The following is a 19,274-nucleotide window of genomic DNA, read 5'->3' as shown; positions in this document are numbered from 1 at the left end:
GGCTTGGAACGCCTCCAAGAACGTCGAAGAAATAGCTAAGAGGACGAAGAACCTCTGGCTCCGGGCACATCTCTTTGATTCCACTGTTCTTCCTGCATTAACATATGCCTCAGAGACCTGGGCCCTACGCAAACAAGATGAGAACGCCATTCAGGTCTCCCAAAGAAGAATAGAAAGAGCTATGCTTGGAATATCACGTTTCACTGAAATGAGAGAACGAATCCGGAGTTCTGACATCCGTCGACGATCAAGGATCAGGGACGCTGTCTCATTTGCCAAGGTGTCGGAAATCAGATGGGCTGGTCATGTAATGAGATTTAAAGATGACCGTTGGACTAGAGCTGTTACTGATTGGATTCCACGAGATGTCAAAAGACCGCGTGGCCGCCCACCTACCAGATGGTCAGACTTCTTCGTCAAGATCATGAACGATCGGTTTGAGGCCCTTCATGTTCCCGGAGCGAACAGATGCCATTGGGCTACACTAGCACGCGACAGGGACAAATGGAGACGTTACTGGCACCCGCTCGAGCAAATCGAGGACTAACGGGAAGTTAAGTGAAGTGAAGTGACTAAGTAGTTCATAGAACTTTAGTGGGGAGAGGTTTGAACCACACCCAAGAGTGTTCAGATCTGACTCATGGCAGAGACCTAGATGGTGCCATTAGTCAAACCTGGGTCAACCCTTGCAAGGCTTTAACCTCTGTACTCTTTCTGAGCCCAATTTCGAGAACTTAAAGCCATTATATTTGATTGTAAATAATCACATATCTGCCCTTTTTAAAGACTGTTACATAAGTGTACCTAAATATTACATGTAATTCAGATCTTGGGTAAAGATCAGATTATAAAAGCAAAAGCCTATAAGTAGTTCTGTTTCAACAGCTGACTTTTTATTTTTGTCTGTACTCACTACACACAGCAGATCTGTTTTATTTTAAGGAGAAATCTTAGGACCATTCTAGTGAAGCTTTGGTGTGGCACACCTCAGATGCCACCAGGACCTCCCTCATGACTCTGGGGCTACCATACAGTTTTAAGGACTGAGTTCAAGACCTCACATATGTCTAGCCCTACTGCCTTTACTTAAAATTGTCTGCTAAAACTGGCTTTAGCAATAATTAAATCTGTGAAGCAGAGAGAGTTCCTGAAAAGTCTTCAGGAAACACAGTGTAATTACAGCACAGTTACATTTATATAAAAGTCTCATTGATATTTTTTAATAGATCAAGTTACTGTAATTTACATTATGATGGTTTTTCATATACATATTCCAACATCACATCCATCACCAGCGTACCCACCTCCTTCCTCCAAGGATCCAACTGCCCCCTTCCAACTTAGTTTTGTAGAACACTTGTCTGGTTGTGTTGTCTTTGGCCCTTATTTTCTAAGTTTCTACATTGCTATGTAGCTTTAAGTTCCACATATGAGTATTTTCTTACACAGCTATCACTGCGTTTTTTTGATACTGACCACTAAAATCAAGCATAAGACTTCTATGGTTCATTGTAAACTTATATATCAATTTTCTTTATAAAATCCTATTCTTAGCCTGAAGAAAATGACTCCAAAAAAGTACTCAAGAGATCTTCTGGCACTTCCAGAAAATCTCAACCAAGCAGGTCTTAACCTTGAGTTTAATGTAAGGATCTAATGATATGGTGATGCCCAGGCCTTGGAATGAATACTAAAATTCCCTGGTCTAACCCAATAATGCTAGTGTGTCTCCAGAGTCATACCCAGTGGTGCTCAAGAAGCCTTCAATGTTTCACATGGAATTCTAGGGGACAATGTGGTGCCAGGAATCAAATTCAAGTGAAAAAAATGGAAAGCACACGACTTAATTTCTGTATTATCTCTCTAGCCTCACAATCTGCTGTTTAAGATCATTTATCATAATCAATTATTGATTCAAAATTTTACTATATTGAAATTGCATGAAATTAAGTGATATGTTGTTATTTGAAGAAATGGATACAAATTTTAAATTACCATTAGATCAGTTAACTCAAACATGCAGTAAAATTTTTCTGATGAAAATTATATATCTATATCTATCTATCTATCTATATTGTTTTGGACCACACCCAGCAATGATCAGGAATTACTCGTAGTGTTACTCAGGAGACTACATGGGATGTTAGGGTTATAACCTGGATTGGCGACATTGAAGGCAAACATACTACCCACTGAACTATCTCTCCTGACCAATGAATGGAAAATATTTTTGTGTTTAGAGATTCCCTTCCTTCCAGCTAGGTCCCCACACTGGACCTCCACCACATTAATGGGCTCACACCACCACATCTCCTGAAGCACACAACCACATATGTTGCTGCATGACACATCTACTAAGCAATTGTCATACTTCTCACAATTATATTTCCAATCACTGTGTTAAGAAAGGCAGGGAAGGAAAGAACAATTCTCATCCTAATCCTTCACAGCATAACTACAAAGTCTTAGAACAGCAAGAACGCTGGAATACCAATAGGGGAGTTGGGCTAGAAGCCCACCAAGTTCAATGAGTGAGAAAAATAACATGGAAGGCACAAATAACACTCGCTAGCTCTATAAACCCTCTGAAGATGACTTTAGTGACATGGTGTTGAAGCTGTGTAATGAACTCAAAGAAACAATGGCATGAGTAATTATCAACATACAAGAAATCAAGCCAAAAATGAAAACTACAAATAGAAATAACAGAAACAAAGAGTGTTGTAGGTCATTATATATATATGTATATGTATATATATATATATATGTATATGTATATATTGTCTATCTGTCCTCCTGTTGTTCATCGATTTGCTTGAGTGGGCCCAGTAATGTCTCCATTGTGAGACTTATTGTTACTGTGTTTGGCATATCGAATATGTCATGGGTAGCTTTCTAGGCTTTGTTGTGCGGGTGAGATATTTTTGGTAGCTTGCTGGGCTCTCCAAGAGGGGCACAGGAATCGAACACAGCTCGGCCAGGCCAGCCGCATGCAAGGCAAACGCCTCATATATATTAGAAGCTCTGAGTATAGATAGATAAATAGATATACAGATGGAAAGACAGACAGAGAGATAGATAGATAGACAGACAAACAGACAGACAGACAGACAGACAGACAGACAGACAGATAGATAGATAGATAGATAGATATACTAGAAACTCTGAATAACAAAATAATAGCAACTGAGAAAAGATCAAGAAATTCAAAGATGAGATGCAGGAAAACAATAGAAGATGCAAAGGTCTAAAAGGGAATGAATAGTGCACCAGAAAACGATGGGATGAGCTCACAAATTAGGAAATATGGGAGTCTATGAGCACCACGAAGGAAAATCTGAAGTTAAATCGTTAAAATCTTAAGAACTTCTCAGAGTTGAGTATACACAAGGTCCAAATAGTTCCAGCAAAAACTGATTTAACTAGGGAAATTCCAAGATACTCTGTGCTTTGAATGACAAAAACCAAAGAAAGAGACTAAAGCAGCAAAATTGGAAAAGGATCTTATGTATGAAGGAAAGCCCATAAGATTTTTTTTTTTTTTGCTACTGTTAAGTTGAGCCTGTCTGATATTTCATCTTTTCTATGTTGTGTTGTCCCAGACTTCTCCATACCCAAGTCCTCATAGTTTGGTCCTTAGTGCCTCTAACATCCATAATACAGATTTTAAACTTATTACTAAGTATTTTCCCTTAGGCTTTTCTAGTTACTCCCAGTGAAACATGTGAGATTTACCTATTTCTGATAATTATTCTCATTGAGAATCATCCCATTTAAAAATGCATCATTTTAACTTTTTATGTTTTCCTTATTATTCACAAAATACCATTTTCCTACTCAGTTCTTTCAGTCCTCAGGTATCAAAACTTTGGCTCCCAAATTATCCCTGGAAGCACCTTACACTTGCAGATTGTCGGTGGCCTTTATTAAATTCCAACTCATCTCCAACATTTTACTCTCAATATTCTCTTTCTCAATGTTGTCCTCAAAAATTTTCATTGCCCTTTTAGTTCTCCCATGTAAGAATTAGATTCTTTAGACCAGACTGATAGCACAGTGGGTAGGGCTTTTGTGGCTGTCCGGGGTTTGATTTCTCTGCCCCTCTTTGAGAGCCTGGCAAGCTACTGATCTCACCTGCACAGCAAAGCCTGGCAAGCTCCCCGTGGCATATTCTATATGCCAGAAACAGTAACAACAAGTATCACTTTGGAGACATTACTGGTGCCCGCTCCAGTGAATCAATGAATAATGGGAGGACAGACTGACTTTTATATACTCTCATTCTCTAAGCCAACTGCTTTTCTTATCAACTTTTTTTTTTGTTTACCCTATTTCAGGGCTGGAGTGATAGCACAGCTGTAGGGCGTTTTCGTTATGTGTGACTGACCTGAACAACCTGGGTTCAATTCCCTCACCCTTCTCAGAGAGCCCAGCAAGCTACTGAGAGTATCTCGCCTGTATAGTAAAGCCTGGCAAGCTACCTGTGACGTATTTGATATGCCAAACACAGTAACAAGTCTTACAATGGAGACGTTACTGGGTCCTCTCGAGCGAATCAATGAACAACAGGAGGACAGGGACAGTGACCCTATTTCAGGCAGTTGTTTATTGTATTGTTACACACACAGTGGCTATCAGTGGTCTTACGCTTGTAATGAATCCCCACTTTTCAAATTCAGCTTGTTCAAATATCTCTGCTCTTCTGATTCTTTCCCTGCCTAACTTCATAATTTCTATACATACTCTACATCACAGTGTGTCATTTCTTTCTGCTGTTTCACATTTGTTTACTCACCTTAGAACTAACAATATGTTCATAATTTTGGCTTTTAGCCTAGTTCACATAAATTTGGCTTTTAGCCTAGTTCAATATGTTGAAGATGACAAAAAAATTTATATTAGGATTTATTGATAATAAGTTTGATATTTTCAATAGTGATGGGAGTAGATATTTTAAGTATGTGAAAGGCACCAAAGGGAAAAAAGAAGGTAAATTCAGTAAAACCCAGAACTTTACTTAAGTAAACTTACCAGAGAAGACACTAGGTATCTTAGAAAGAAAACTTTTGACAGTTCGAATAGGAATTCCATTTTTTTCATCCTGCATCCGTGCTATGACATCTTCCATCTAAAAGCCAATAATAAAAGAAAACATTTAAGAAGTTGAACTTTCAAAGAAAAATACAGTTTTCTAAAAAAATTGTCACATTAATATTTTCAGTTTGGTCAAAATATTATAGAAAATGCAAGATAAAAAAGTATACTTTAGGGATCATTAAATTATTTTAGGAATTTCTACCTTGAGTACTGCTTTCCCCCCCATTTTCACATACTTTGATTATAAAGATTTAAATAAAAGAGAATTTTTATTGTCATAAATCATTGTCATAATAATAGCCACACCTCATCAATGTTATGTCTCCTGAATTCAATTTAAAGTGAATAGGAGCCTCTAAGACATCTGTTTGAATTTTCCCTTCAAATGAGCATTTCCATGGATTGGATTAACATAGTAAATTTTAAACCCTGTATAGAAAAACAGGCCTAAATTTATAGCAACTTTCACTTCTACTACCTCAGTCACCTCTGACGTATGGTTATCTTCCTAAGGTTTAGGTTAACCATCTCAAAATGGTGATATTTATTACTCTTTTATGATGTACATATGATTGTGTACTTAAGTGGCTGGTATTAAGTACATAATTAAACAGTAAGTTTTTGGACTTAAATGTCCATCTTTGAGGATGCTCTTTCTCCATAACTTGTTTCTTTTTCATGTGATTGAAACATCATTAGCCTGTCTCTGCTGTTTCTTTCAGTCTTTTACCTCATTTTCCTTTTAGGAAACTAGGTTGAGTAAAGGCCCTCCCGTTGATCGTCGATTTGCTCGAGCGGGCCCAGTAACGTCTCCATTGGAGACTTTGTTGTTACTGTGTCTGGCATATCGAATACTCTCGGTAGCTTGCCGGGCTCTCCGAGAGGGACGGAGGAATCGAACTCGGGTCGGCCATGTTGGCCGCTTGTAAGGCAAACGCCCTACCCGCTGTGCTAACCACATGGAAAACTTGAGAATTAGAATTTGGCATCCAAGGAAATTCCTTTCCTCTTGAGAAGCTTATGTCCAACTCTGCTAATACAGAAAGGCCTATCCTAGAGGATAAGTCGATCTATAGAAGTGGGTTACAGAATTAACACTCATTAGGAGTAATTTTATCAAAAAACAGTGATATTATGACCTTATGACCTCTAACTTTGGTTGGGATTTTCAAAATTCAGGTAGAAAAGGAAGTTTTTGTTTTTAAATAAGGTTCACTGAAGACTCCAATAATAATCAAATGTTACCATATAATTAATAACTCATAAAATAAGAAGCAAAAATGTAGATATACTTTTATTTTTTTTACTTTATTTTTACTTCAATACTATTTGCCATTCATTCACCTAATACATGTTCAGAAATGAAATCTAAACTGCTTTTCTTCAGTCTGTAAATCTTTATATTATCAGCTTAATGCTTCAAACCGGGCTAGGTTAGACAGACATAGACATCTCTTTCACTTATACTTTAATTACCTAAGCATCAGGGTTGTGACAACAGTAGTAGGGGTTGAAGGGTAGGGGTGAATTAAGAGCATCAGTGTGAGTAGAGGTGTTTTTTCTCCAAAGGTCTATCACCTTATTTTGTTGGTAATAGAAGGAGTGTTATTAAGAATATGAATTAAAAGTGAACTTTGTATATGAATATTTTAAATTTTTTTCTGAGTTATTATTCTATAATAGAAAAAGTTAAAGTTTATGTATAAATATAATATTTGTTATATAAACTAAAAAAATGTGGTCATGGGGTGTTTTCAGCTATTTTTATCTTTATCCAATAGTAGTTAACCAATAAACCTTATCAAGGCTTAGAAAATGTGACAAACAAACAAAAGCCAACTAAACTAACCAGAAACGTAAACAAAGTCAAAATAAAATTTGGTTTCTAAAAGCTCAAATCACTCATAAAAGCTACATATAAAGTACATCTATTTTACTTACTAAAGGTTTCTGAAAAATCTATTGAGTTTATTTAGTTTTATGTTAAGCATAGTTTTAACAAGATATATTATCTGGTTTCCGTATAGCAATAGAAGAATAGATGAGAGGCAGAAAGTGGAACAGACTGTTGCAAGCATGTGCCATTCCCTAACTAAACCACAACCCGACCTGTGTAATCTCTGGGGCAGTTAGGGGACCCTGGCGGCTCTCCCTCTCTCACCACCTGCATTTGGTGGTCTCGGGCTGCTTCCCCACCCAGGGCGGCCCATGCCATGGGCAGACAAAAGAGGAAACGAGGCCCAGGCTGCTTGATGATCAGTTGCCATTTATTCCATTGTTCCCAAGCACCTGTTCCAGTCTCACTAATCTCTCCATTCTAGTCTCACACTGCCTCTCATTCCCTCTCCACTTGTCTCACCCACTCATCTCTCTGTATTCCCTGTTGCAGAGTGTCTCTTGTCTCTCTGTGTGCCTGCTCCTGCATTCTTCCCTACATTCTTCTCCCTCTGTCTCCCTTGATAGTCTCTCCACACACCATCTTGCTGCCCCTGGTCTCTCTCTCTCTCCCTCTCTCTCTCTCTCTGTCTCTTTCGTTGTGTCTCTGTCTGTCTGTCTGTCTGTCTCTGTCTCTCTCTATCCTTCTCTCTCTTGTCTCTCTCCAACTTCTCACAAAGTGGCTAGACCCCACACACCAGTCGGTAGCAAAATCAACATATCACAAGCCCTTCCTGATCGCCCATCAGGCTCTAGGATGGAAATACCACCTAGGGTATTTCTCCTCTCTTTAGTTCAATAACTTAATTAATATCTTAATTCTACTTCTTAATGTTAATTATTTTGTATGGACACAGTAAGAGATACATTGAGCTTGTAGGGTGGCTCTCCTGGGGACATATCACTATAGACTCAGACTACAGATTAATTACTCCTAACCCTATCAGGGTCTGAATTTAGTTATTACTTTTTGGATCATGACAGCATTTGTCCATCACCATGCTCTTAACTTATAGTTAAGTATTATGGCACTTTGGCCAGGTCCATTTTGATGTCAGGGTAGATCACTGCTTGCTCTGGGTCCCTCCAGTCCCTTATCAGGACCCTGCTTTTGGGGTTCTAGGAAGTAAGAGCAACTAAGGCTTAAGTCAAGAGAACAGATACCCCTGGGTGGGCATCATTCAGAGTCAACTAACTCCCAAGTTATGAAAGCATAGCATTAACTGTCTTCCTGTGTCTATACAAAAAGGACATTGCTCTGAATTAACTATGCAAAGGACTTAAGGAGAAGAGAAAAGAAATATTTACAAGTAGACAGAGCACAAAGAAATAGGTTACAAATAAACACAGAAGAATGGGAGTGCTGTGATGGGAGTAACCCTATAAACCTAAGTTCCCTATGGCAAGGTAGAAAGAACAAACCAATGTTATCCTACACTGACCCAACAATATATCACTGGAAGAAAATCTTACCAGCTTACATAGCATGGTTTGCACTGGAGATACATTTAGGCTTACATTTGAAGGAAGATAACTGAAACATAGAATTAGAAGAGGACAGAATTAATGAAGGATCCACAGTACACATCACTAACACTGCAGTTGGTAGAACTAACCCTGCTGGGAGAAAGATTGAAACTTTTGACATAATATTCCATAAAATCATTGCTATAGATATAGATATATACAGAACTTTTCAAGCCCCAAAAGCTGAATACACATTCTTCTCCAGTGCACATGGGACATTTTTCAAGATAAATCACACTCTGGGCCACAAAATACAGCTCCATAAAATTAAGAGGATAAAAATTATTTCAACTATCTTTTCAGACCATGAGGCACTGAAAATAGAAATGAATCAGACCCATAAATTGAGAATCAGATCAAACACCTGGAAATTAAACAGCTCACTACTGAATAACCACTGGCTTAGAGAGGAAATCAAAAGATTACTGGAAAAAAATTGAATTAGGACGTGAGTTACCAGAACTTGTGGGACATAGCAAGAGCAATGTTAAGAGGAAAGTTTATAGCTCTGAAGCCGTTCATCAGGAAGAAAAAGAGGGCCCACATACATAATTTAACCACATAATTTGCTGCAAAGGAACACAAACCAGGCAAGAGGAAAGAAATAATAAAACTTAAGCAGATGTCAATAATCTGGAATCCCAAAATCCATCCTAAAGATCAACAAAATCAAGAACTGGTTCCTTGTGAAAATAAACAAGATTGATAAAACACAAGCAAGACTCACAAAGAAACACAGAGAGAGAACACTAATAAATCATATCAGAAATTCAAAGGAAGACTTCACAATAGAAACTGCAGAAATCCAAAAGATCGTCAGAGACTACTTTGAAAACATTTATGGTACAAAACAAGAGAAACTTAAAGAAATGGATAAGTTTCTGTATTCCTAAAACCTCCAAGGGCTGAAGCACGAAGATTTGAATATCTGAACAGACCACTGAGGAAACTGAAATGGTAATCAAAGTGTTCCCAAACAAAAGCCCAGGTCCAGATGGATTCACTAGTAAATTCCTTCAAACCTTTAAAGGGAATCTAGTGCCAATCCTTTTCAAGCTTTCCCAGGAAACTGAAGGAAGGAAAAGAAACACTCCTAAAGAGTTTTTTTTTTATGAGGCAAATATCACCATGATACCAAAGCAGACAGGGACACCAAAAATAAGAAAATTACGGAATGATATCCCTGATGAAAACAGATGCAAAGATCCTTAACAAAATATCATACAGTATTCCAACACCCATCCATCCCTTCACTAGTATACATTTCCCACCACCAGTGCCACCAGTTTCCCTACCACCACCCTTCCCTGAGCCTGTTTCTATGGTAGGTACTTTTCCTCTCTCTCTCTTCGACTCTTTAGTTAGTGCTTGCTTTTATATTTAATATCCTATGCCTCTTTGCAATTCCAAATATCTTGTGTCTAGCAAATGTTAGGTACTGATATATATATATATATATGTATATATATATATAGAGAGAGAGAGAGAGAGAAAGAGAGAGAGAGAGAGAGCTTCTATATTTTGCACATTACAAAGGACTTTAAAAATCCACTCTCCCAAATGCCTATGAACCCTGGGCACCTTGTAGAAATTGTGACCTCAATCAGATCTCTGCGATAACTATCCTTGTGACCTGAACTGCAGTAATCCATAGGCCATCAGTCTCAGGAGCAGCCTGGCTCTAAGACCTTACATCCAATCTTACGAGTAGTAGCTCTTACTTCCTTGTCATTTCTCTAGTGTTAATAAAACTTCAAATTCAGTTTTCTCTACATCATTAAAGCTCTTCAAAACCCACTGTTGCTTTCCACCTATGGAATGACTGTCTTAGCTCACATAGTTAAGTGGACTAAACATAGAGAATGATATTCTTCCTACTCCAGAATATTTTCACTATCCTGACAAATATAATTTCCTTAAATATCAGCAACCAAAGACTTAGGAGTCAGATGAGAATTTTTTTTTCATTTTGGGTCATACCTGGTGATGCACAGGGGTTACTCCTGGCTCTGCACTCATAAATTACTCCTGGTGGTGCTCAGGGGACCATATGGGATCCTGGGAATCAAACTTGGTCGGTCATCCGCGTGCAAGGAAAATGCCCTACCTGTTGTGCTATTGCTCCAGCCCCAGATGAGAAAACTTTAGGGTTGACATCTAGTAGACTTAATAAATAACTCCAGAATATGTTCATTTAGATCAGTCCACTTCTGGCAGCAGAGAACTGGGAAGTCCACAGTCCTCAGCCTTTTCCAGAGAAAATTCTTGCCTCAGAGAAGATAATTTGTTCTTCCCTGTGAATGAATGTTTGACTCCAAGAGGAGAGCTCATCTTAAGATCCTCAGTTATTCTTCTAAAAGTCACTGATTCAAATTTTTTAGTCAATAATGCTAATCAGTCCTAAGTATGTAATGAGATTTTCTAGAATTCAGTTTATATTTGAAAGAATGGCGAGGAATTGGCTGTCTCACTACATTGCTCAAAAAATTCTAAGTGTCTGTATCTCCTTTCCCAATGTAACTCAGAGGCACACCTACATTACTGATATCTTTCACCCTTCATCTGTTAAAAAAATTTCCTTCTCTGATTTGGAAAACATCCCTACCCACACCCAACTGCCAGATCCAGGCTGCTTGGCTTCTATAAACAGAAAAAAAAGCCCCACATTCTCTGAGCCCTGGAAATCACATCCCCTAAAACATGTTCATCAAATATGCTCAGTAACAATTTTCTCAACTATATTAATTCCATAAAATAGGTTCTCACACAAACTAACACTGTAGCACTGTCCTCCCATTGTTCATCTATTTGCTCCAGCAGGCCCATTAACGTCTCCATTGTGAGACTTGTTGTTACTGTGTTCGGCATATCGAATACATCACAGGTAGCTTGCCAGGCTCTACTATGTGGGCGAGATACTCTCGGTAGCTTGTCAGGCTCTCCGAGAGGGGTGGAGGAATCAAACCCAGCTCAGCCGGCCGGCAGCACGCAAGGCAAATACCCTACCACTGTGCTATTCCTCCGCCCACACACACAAACTAATTAATAATTAAAAGATATTTCAAATTTTCCAAACTAAAGTAATTTAGATATTCAGTACAAACTTAGAATAGATACATATATGGCTTGAGGCTGGAGCAACAGCACAGCACTTGGCGCATCTGAGTTCTATTCCTCCGCCCCTCTCAGAGAGCCTGGAAAGCTAATGAGAGTATCGCGCCTGCATGGCAAAGCCTGGCAAGCTACCCGTGACATATTCGATATGCCAAACACAGTAACAACAAGTCTCACAATCGGAGATGTTAATGGGCCCGCTAGAGCAAATCGATGAACAATGGGAGGACAGTGCAGTGCAGTGCTCTTAGCAAGTTAATTTTCATTATGACCTATCACAGAGAAGTCTTGGAGGGTGGGGAGGAACAAGGAAGGTTTTATACTTTTGAACTTCCTGTAATGTTTAAGGCTAGAATATATCAAATTTTCTTTATTACAGAGATTTTATTCTCTGTTAGAACTATAAAGTGCTTTTGATATATTTTTTTAAATATTTATTAGTGAAACACCATGAGGTACAGTTGTAGACTTACAAATTTTTGTGCTTGGGTTTCAGTTATACAATGATAATGTACTCATCCCTCCACCAGTGCCCATTTTATTTCTTTAATTTCCACAGCTTCCCAATAAGGCAGAGATCCCCAAACTTATTTGACTTTCAACTAGAAAAAAATCACTTAGATGATCCTACTTATCTGTGGAATATAGAATACTGGATGAGGAAATTTATTGTAGATAAAGGGGAATGCTTAGATCATCCTTGACCCCAGTGTTTAGAGAGGAGACAGAGAAGGAAAGGAATGAAAGTGGGAGGAAGAGAATGAGAAGTAATGGGTTAACAGGTGTCCGGGCTTTAGTTATACCACTGATATGAGTGAAGGGTATAGCCATATGTTCAAAATACAGATTCAACAGCATTGAAAATATTAGATCTAAGCAGTAATCACTGAAACTTTGTGATGTGCCTCTCAAGTTGACAGGCGTTGGGGGTGGGGGAGGGGTGTAGTGGGAGTTGAAATGGGGAGGGAATCTTGAAACTGGTAGAGGGATGCTAACACTAGTGGAGGGATTGGTATTGAATTGTTATATTTCTAAAACACAACTCTCAGTAACTTTGTAAACCATGGCTCTTTAATAATTTTTTAAAAATAATTCTGGGCTTTCCTGGAAATGTTTCTTCTTTAAGTGAACAAACAGAAGGTTCCCTTCTGACTGCACCAGACTGCACCTATGACAGCCCCTGTCCCCCACACTGTGAACCAACCTCCCCTTCCTAGGGTAGGATAAATTACTTTGGGAAATACTGCTCTGAAATAGGGAAAACTGTCTGTGTGTTTGATTTGTAGATGAAATCAGTAAGTTCGCTCAGTGACTCAAAAGTTTTTTCCCAATTCCCACTTGCTGTTGAGAGTATAGAACCTAATATAGAGAACCTGGAATGCTGGAAACTCGTTCAAGTTTTAGGATCGTTTTTTTGCTTCTCAGTGCCCATTTTGTATATGCTCTGCTCCTCTTCTCTTAAAAATGCTAGAACTTGACTTCTCTTTGTACTGATTATTTAAGGCAGTATGGCATGGGGGTTAAGCCATAGAGTTTTGAGTAAGAGTGCTTGAGTAGACATAACAGTTGTGCAACTCTCTAGATTCTGATCCTGGGAAAATCTGTCAACATTTTAGCATCTCTAACTCATGATTTGAAAAATAGAAATGATAAATAATAGTATCCACCTTACAGGGTTATTATGAGGAGTAAGTGAATTTACACCTCCTACTCCCAGTCCTACACACACCCACTATAGACCTTAGGAAAGTGCCTGTACGAAGAAATACCAGACGTGTTAGCTATAATTAAGTCTTCTTTTCAAATTGTGTGTTCTTTTTTTAGCAATTCTAAGGGGTTTTTTTTTGTTTTTTTCTTTTTTTTGTCTCGGTGACAGCACTATTTAAGTATAGAAACTAACCTAGAAGAGTCCTAAGCACATGATTACATCCAATATATTATCATCCCTCATTTTCTTTTCTTTCCCTCAATTTTACTTTTTTTATACTCCCTTTCTCACTTTCCCTCCTTCTTTCCTTTTCTTCCTCCTTCTTTCCTTCCTTCCTTCCTTCCTTCCTTCCTTCCTTCCTTCCTTCCTTCTTCTTTCTTCTTTCTTTCTTTCCTTCTTTCTTCCTTCCTTCCTTCCTTCCTTCCTTCCTTCCTTCCTTCCTTCCTTCCTTCCTTCCTCTTCTTTTTTATCTTTCTTCCCCCAAATATTTCCTATGTCTATCTAGTATTTGTTACAATATAGTATTGTATTAGCCACAGTAGTAAAGATAAATTAGAAGTTAATTATGACATGACCTTATGATCTAAGGAAGCCCTCTATAAGGAATCCTCCCTGTAGCTGAAAGATGATGGATAAATTTATATTTATCAAATATATAATTTTGAATCTTGGAATATTTTTCAGAAGCTATATACTTTTTAACATTTTTATTAAAGCATCATGATTTACAAAATTATTCATAGTTGAGTTTTAGACATACAATATTGCAATACCTGTGTTACTTTTGACATGCATCTGCTCTTTAATTTTATTTAGTCCAATTTGTTTAATTTTTATTTTTTACCATTGCTAGTGATATCAGAACACTGAAAAGACTTTTGAGCTCTTGAAGCATTCTGCCTATATTTTCCTCAATGCACTTTATAGTTTCTGGTCTGATAACAAGGTTGTCAATCCACTTTAAATTGACTTTTTGTAAAAGGTAAAAAAGGTAAAGGCCCTCCCGTTGATCGTCGATTTGCTCGAGCGGGCCCAGTAACGTCTCCATTGGAGACTTTGTTGTTACTGTGTCTGGCATATCGAATACTCTCGGTAGCTTGCCGGGCTCTCCGAGAGGGGCGGAGGAATCGAACTCGGGTCGGCCATGTTGGCCGCATGGCCGACCCGAGTTCGACTTTTTGTAAGGTGTAAAATATGAATCTACTTTTATTTCTTAAATATAGTTATCCCATTTTCCCAGAATCACTTGTTGAAGAGGCTACCTTTATTACATTTCATGCTATTCTTGGAATTTACTCCTGGTTCTGAGCTCAGAGTTCACTCCTGTCATGACTCTTGGGACCATATGAAGTGCCTAGGGATAAACTGGATCAGCCTGACAGTACGAAAAGCAACCCAGTTCACTACCTCTCCAGCCCTCTCAAAAAACTTAGTTTTATTGCATGAATATTTTGAAAAATAATTTTCAGAACAGGAAACAGTTGAGTTGTTAACGCTTTGTCTGTCCTTAATGCAAATCAATTAAATATTTCAAAATCCATCAATGGCTTTCCGTATTGAAGTATAAATGAGAAACAAACAAATAGAATAATTATTTGAAAATAGATTTTTATCTTAAAATTGCACAAATATAAAATATCTGAATTAAGATGACTTTAGATTTAGTAAATTATTTTTTCCCAAATCATCTATGCTACATCACCCAGACCTCATACTTACAAAATTGCTGAGACCATTAGTTTTACATATACCAAAGTCCAAAGGCAAAATAAGGGATTAATCTATTACTATTTTATTCTCTAAGTAGGAATAAAGTGTTCAGAGTAACCCCACAGAAAAAAACCTCCTAAAGTCAAATCAGCCACAATTGAATTACATAATTTTTACTTTACTTTTAACCTAAACCAACAACTTGCATAAGAAAGGACTTAGATTTAATCATCTGGTAGAAAACACTGATTCTCAAACTTTGGTGTACACTAAATTTACTTGAAGCGTTTACCAAAGCATACATTTCAAGATTTCACCCCAAAATTCAATAGGCCTATGTGAATTTGTATTTCCAACAAGTGCCCAGTGGCATTGGCCCTTCCCTTGCTTGTGCTTATATAAAGGATGAGGGAACACTAATAGCCCCATAAAACATAGGATATGTTAGTAAAGGAAGTGGAAATATCTTTTGACTAATCAAGAAAGTTCATCTTAGGTCTTTTAATATTATTTTCAAATTGCTTTTCAAAAATTAGTATTATATCACATTAATGATGTCAATTAGTACTTTCTTAGTTTAGAATCACAAGTGTTCATGTCATCATTCCATCTTTAAATCTAGGGTAGGAATATAGTCAGAAATTTATACTATTCAACAACAGCTATCTTCAGATTATCAGTGTAATTTCAAGTGTAGCTAATAATCTTTCATTGAGAGTGAATACATATTGGCTGACTTTTAAAAGAAAAGAGAAAAGGAGGTGGAGGTTAAAATGGTTCTAACCCAATAATCATCCACTTGGTAACCAATTTTATATAAAAAGTTAAAAAATACACTTTACCAGATGTTCCTGTAATTTTCAGGGATTAATTTGAGTCAATTATCCATTTTAAGTCTTTTTTAAAGGGAGAAAAAGCACCAAGCTCTGTAGTGATGCTTTTAATTGCACTCTGAATCATTGTTGATTTCCATTTTTTAAGAACTAGAATAATCTGAAATGCAAAAAATATCCTGGAATGATTCTGCTTGGCAACATTTGAGCAAGTAATTATTTCTACAAGTCCTGCAGGAAGACTTCAATTATTCATGTCAGTTAATTAAAAATATATCAAAAAAATAGAAAGATAAAATTTTTTTGATTTCTAACATATATAAAAACTATATAAGTCTAGTTATTATAAATTTCTAACTATGTAAAAGAATTGCTAACAGTGGAAAATTTATTTAGCTAAATTAAAAATATGAATTTTGTATCATCTGACTTTCCTTAACAACCAGGGTTTGAATTTGGTACTTCTGTTTTTTAATATCTCTTCCAGATATAATATAAAGGTTTATAGTAGGGCATTTGCCTTGCACACAGCCAGACCAGCCAAGCCGGGTTTGATTTTTCCGCCCCTCTTGGAGAGTCCGGCAAGCTACAGAGAGTATCTCACCTGCACGGCAAAGGCTGGCAAGCTACCCGTGACGTATTCAATATGCCAAACACAGTAACAACAAGTCTCACATTAGAGACATTACTGGGCCCGCTCGAGCAAATCGATGAACACTGGGAGGTCAGTACAGTGCAATTATACAATATAGGCTTATATTATATCATATAGTTGTATGTTATATAATATAGGCTTATATTATATAATAGGTTTATATTGTACAGCAATACCATTCCTGGGAATATAACCTAGAGAGGCAAAAATGTATAGTCGAAGTGACATCTGCACTTGTTTGTTCACTGCAGCACTCTTTACAATAGCCAGAATCTGGAAAAAACCTGAGTGCCCAAGAACAGATGACTGGTTAAAGAAACTTTGGTACATCTACACAATGGAGTACTATGTAGCTGTTAGAAAAGATGAAATCATGAAATTTACATACAAGTGGTACTACATGGAAAGTATCCTGCTAAGCGAAATGGGTCAGAAAGAGAGGGATAGACATAAAAAGATTGCATTCATCTGGGGGACATAAAGTAACAAAATAAGAGATTAATACCCAAGAATAGCCGAGATCAGTACCAGGAGGATTACTCCACGGCTTAGAGGCCAGCCACGCATTTTAGGGGAAAGGGCAGCTCAGATAGAGAAGGGAGCACCAAATAAAGGGTGTTTGGAGGATCCTCCCAGGAGGGGAGATGCATGTTGAAAGTAGACTGTGGACTGAACATGATTGCCACTCCATGCTTCTTTTGCAGACCGCAACATCCAAAAGGAGAGAGAGAACAAGGGGGACTGCCCTGCTACAGAGACAGGGTGGGATGGGGGGGATGGGTGTGGGAGGGATACTGGGATCCATGGTGGTGGACAATGGGCACTGGTGGAGGGATGGGTACTTGTTCACTGTATAATTGAAAGTCATGCATAAAAAATTTTAAGTCTACAACTGGACCTCATGGTGTTTCACTAATAAAAATTTTAAAAAATAGGTTTATATTATGTAAAGGTTTATATTATATTATATATTACATGTTATATTATATATTTATATTATATAATATGAACACTTTTCTTTGTCTAACATCTTTAGAGATAGCACTTGCTACCAGCTATATGTGAAATAACAGAAACAAATATTTAGTTACATAGGCCAGTGAAAGTGAAAGAATATAGGCAAAGTTCTTTAAAAGTAAAATTGACTGTAGCATATAGAATGATACCAAATTAGATAGCAGTATTAACTGAATTATAGATATTTATATAATACCAGTTTAAAGAATGATGTCTTTATGCCAATGACAACATTCACATTTTTAAACTAATTGAGAAGGTATGTTTTTCTCCTTTAAACTTTACTCTCTGTACCTTAAAAAAATATTTCCTGACATGTCAGAATGAGTCATATTGATTCTTAATTAATCTAAACACTCACAGTACATAGGACACAAGGCAAATGCTTATTTAGATTTATTACAAATTAAAATTTCTATTCCTGCTTAAATCTAATCATTGACTTGAGGAAAGGGATTATTTTATTTCTTCTAGAACAGGGGTCTTTATGTTGAGATTGTATCACAAACACCTTAGAGGTAGAATTTTGGGGGCACCACCTTCCAGAAATTCTAGGTCTGGAGCAGGACTGAAAGCATCTTAAAGTAATATTATAGGCTCTACATACTGATATTACAGATCTGAAGATCACATTTTGAGACCTACTTCTCTAGGAGTTGTTCAGAAATTAGAGTGAGGAAGAAGCAGTAAATGTATGGAAATTAGGACAGAGTAGGAAAGTACTTAAGAGGATATAAAAGACCACTAGACCATGTCTCAGCATGCAAATTTTCCCTCAATAATTACCTTTAAGAGCCATCGTGTTTCATTTTTAGCTATAATAAAATCTAAAATACAAATCTATCCATTCTAGTTTATGATGCCCATTATACACCATTACTTCACGGAATATTTTAAAAGGAATTTTTAAATGACTTTCTTCACTAGTTAGAAGGTCATTTTATAATAAAAGTCATTTCCATAATAAAATGAAGACAAAATATTAATTAAGTAGAGAAGTAAGACTATTGTGTTAATAGTCTGGCTCATTACATCATCTTGAATCTTATTACATATCCTGTTAATAATAGATGATGTTTAAAAAATACATTGCCCTAAATGTGGCATTATTATCTATTCTAATGGAGAAATGCAATGAATTAGATTGTATAAAAGGAAAAAATTTTCAGTGTATCAGTGATTTGTCTCTCAAAAGACAGCTTCTATGCACACAAACACAAATTCTGTTCACTTTATAATCAAAAAGGATCTTCCATGAATATAATGTAAACCTTTTTGCAAGTCAAGCTAGTAGATAGTACTAGACTTGCTCTTTTATCTTAAGCATAGATAATTAAAATGTATGAGAATTTAGGAGCTTGACATTGCATTTCAGGAAGAAATGTACATAAATTTGTTAGAACAAAATAGAAATTGGATAGGAGTACTGGGGATAGTGGGCTTTTGCATGTGTAGTCCTGGGTCCTGGGACCACATACGGTACCCTGAGCTTTGGTAAAGTGATTTCTGAGCTAGAGCTAGAACTAAGCACTGAGTATAGTCAGTTTCATCCCAATTGCAAGAAATGATATGCGACAAGGACTTGACATAATGATTCCCACAAACTCCACTTGTAGAGTCTTGTGAAATGTTTTTTGTGTATCTGTTTCATAATCATTTAGAGAGCAGCTATACTGGG

At 37.1% G+C, this 19,274-nt stretch overlaps 1 protein-coding gene across 3 annotated transcripts in view; it reads right to left on the bottom strand.

Moving 5' to 3' along the window:
- Nucleotides 1-19,274, bottom strand: part of RGS7 (regulator of G protein signaling 7) — a 468,689-nt gene that overhangs the window by 236,820 nt on the left and 212,595 nt on the right. For all 3 annotated transcript variants that reach the window (XM_056130847.1, XM_056130848.1, XM_056130849.1), the window contains exon 3: nucleotides 5,032-5,128. In XM_056130847.1, coding sequence (XP_055986822.1) covers nucleotides 5,032-5,128 — 97 coding nt within the window. The remainder of the gene's footprint in view (nucleotides 1-5,031; nucleotides 5,129-19,274) is intronic.

Source organism: Sorex fumeus, unplaced genomic scaffold, assembly GCF_029834395.1.
Source record: "Sorex fumeus unplaced genomic scaffold, SorFum_2.1 ptg000007l, whole genome shotgun sequence".
Classification (NCBI taxonomy): Eukaryota; Metazoa; Chordata; class Mammalia; order Eulipotyphla; family Soricidae; genus Sorex; species Sorex fumeus.
The sequence above is the reverse complement of the archived record's forward strand: the minus strand, read 5'-3'. Positions and strand labels throughout refer to the sequence as shown.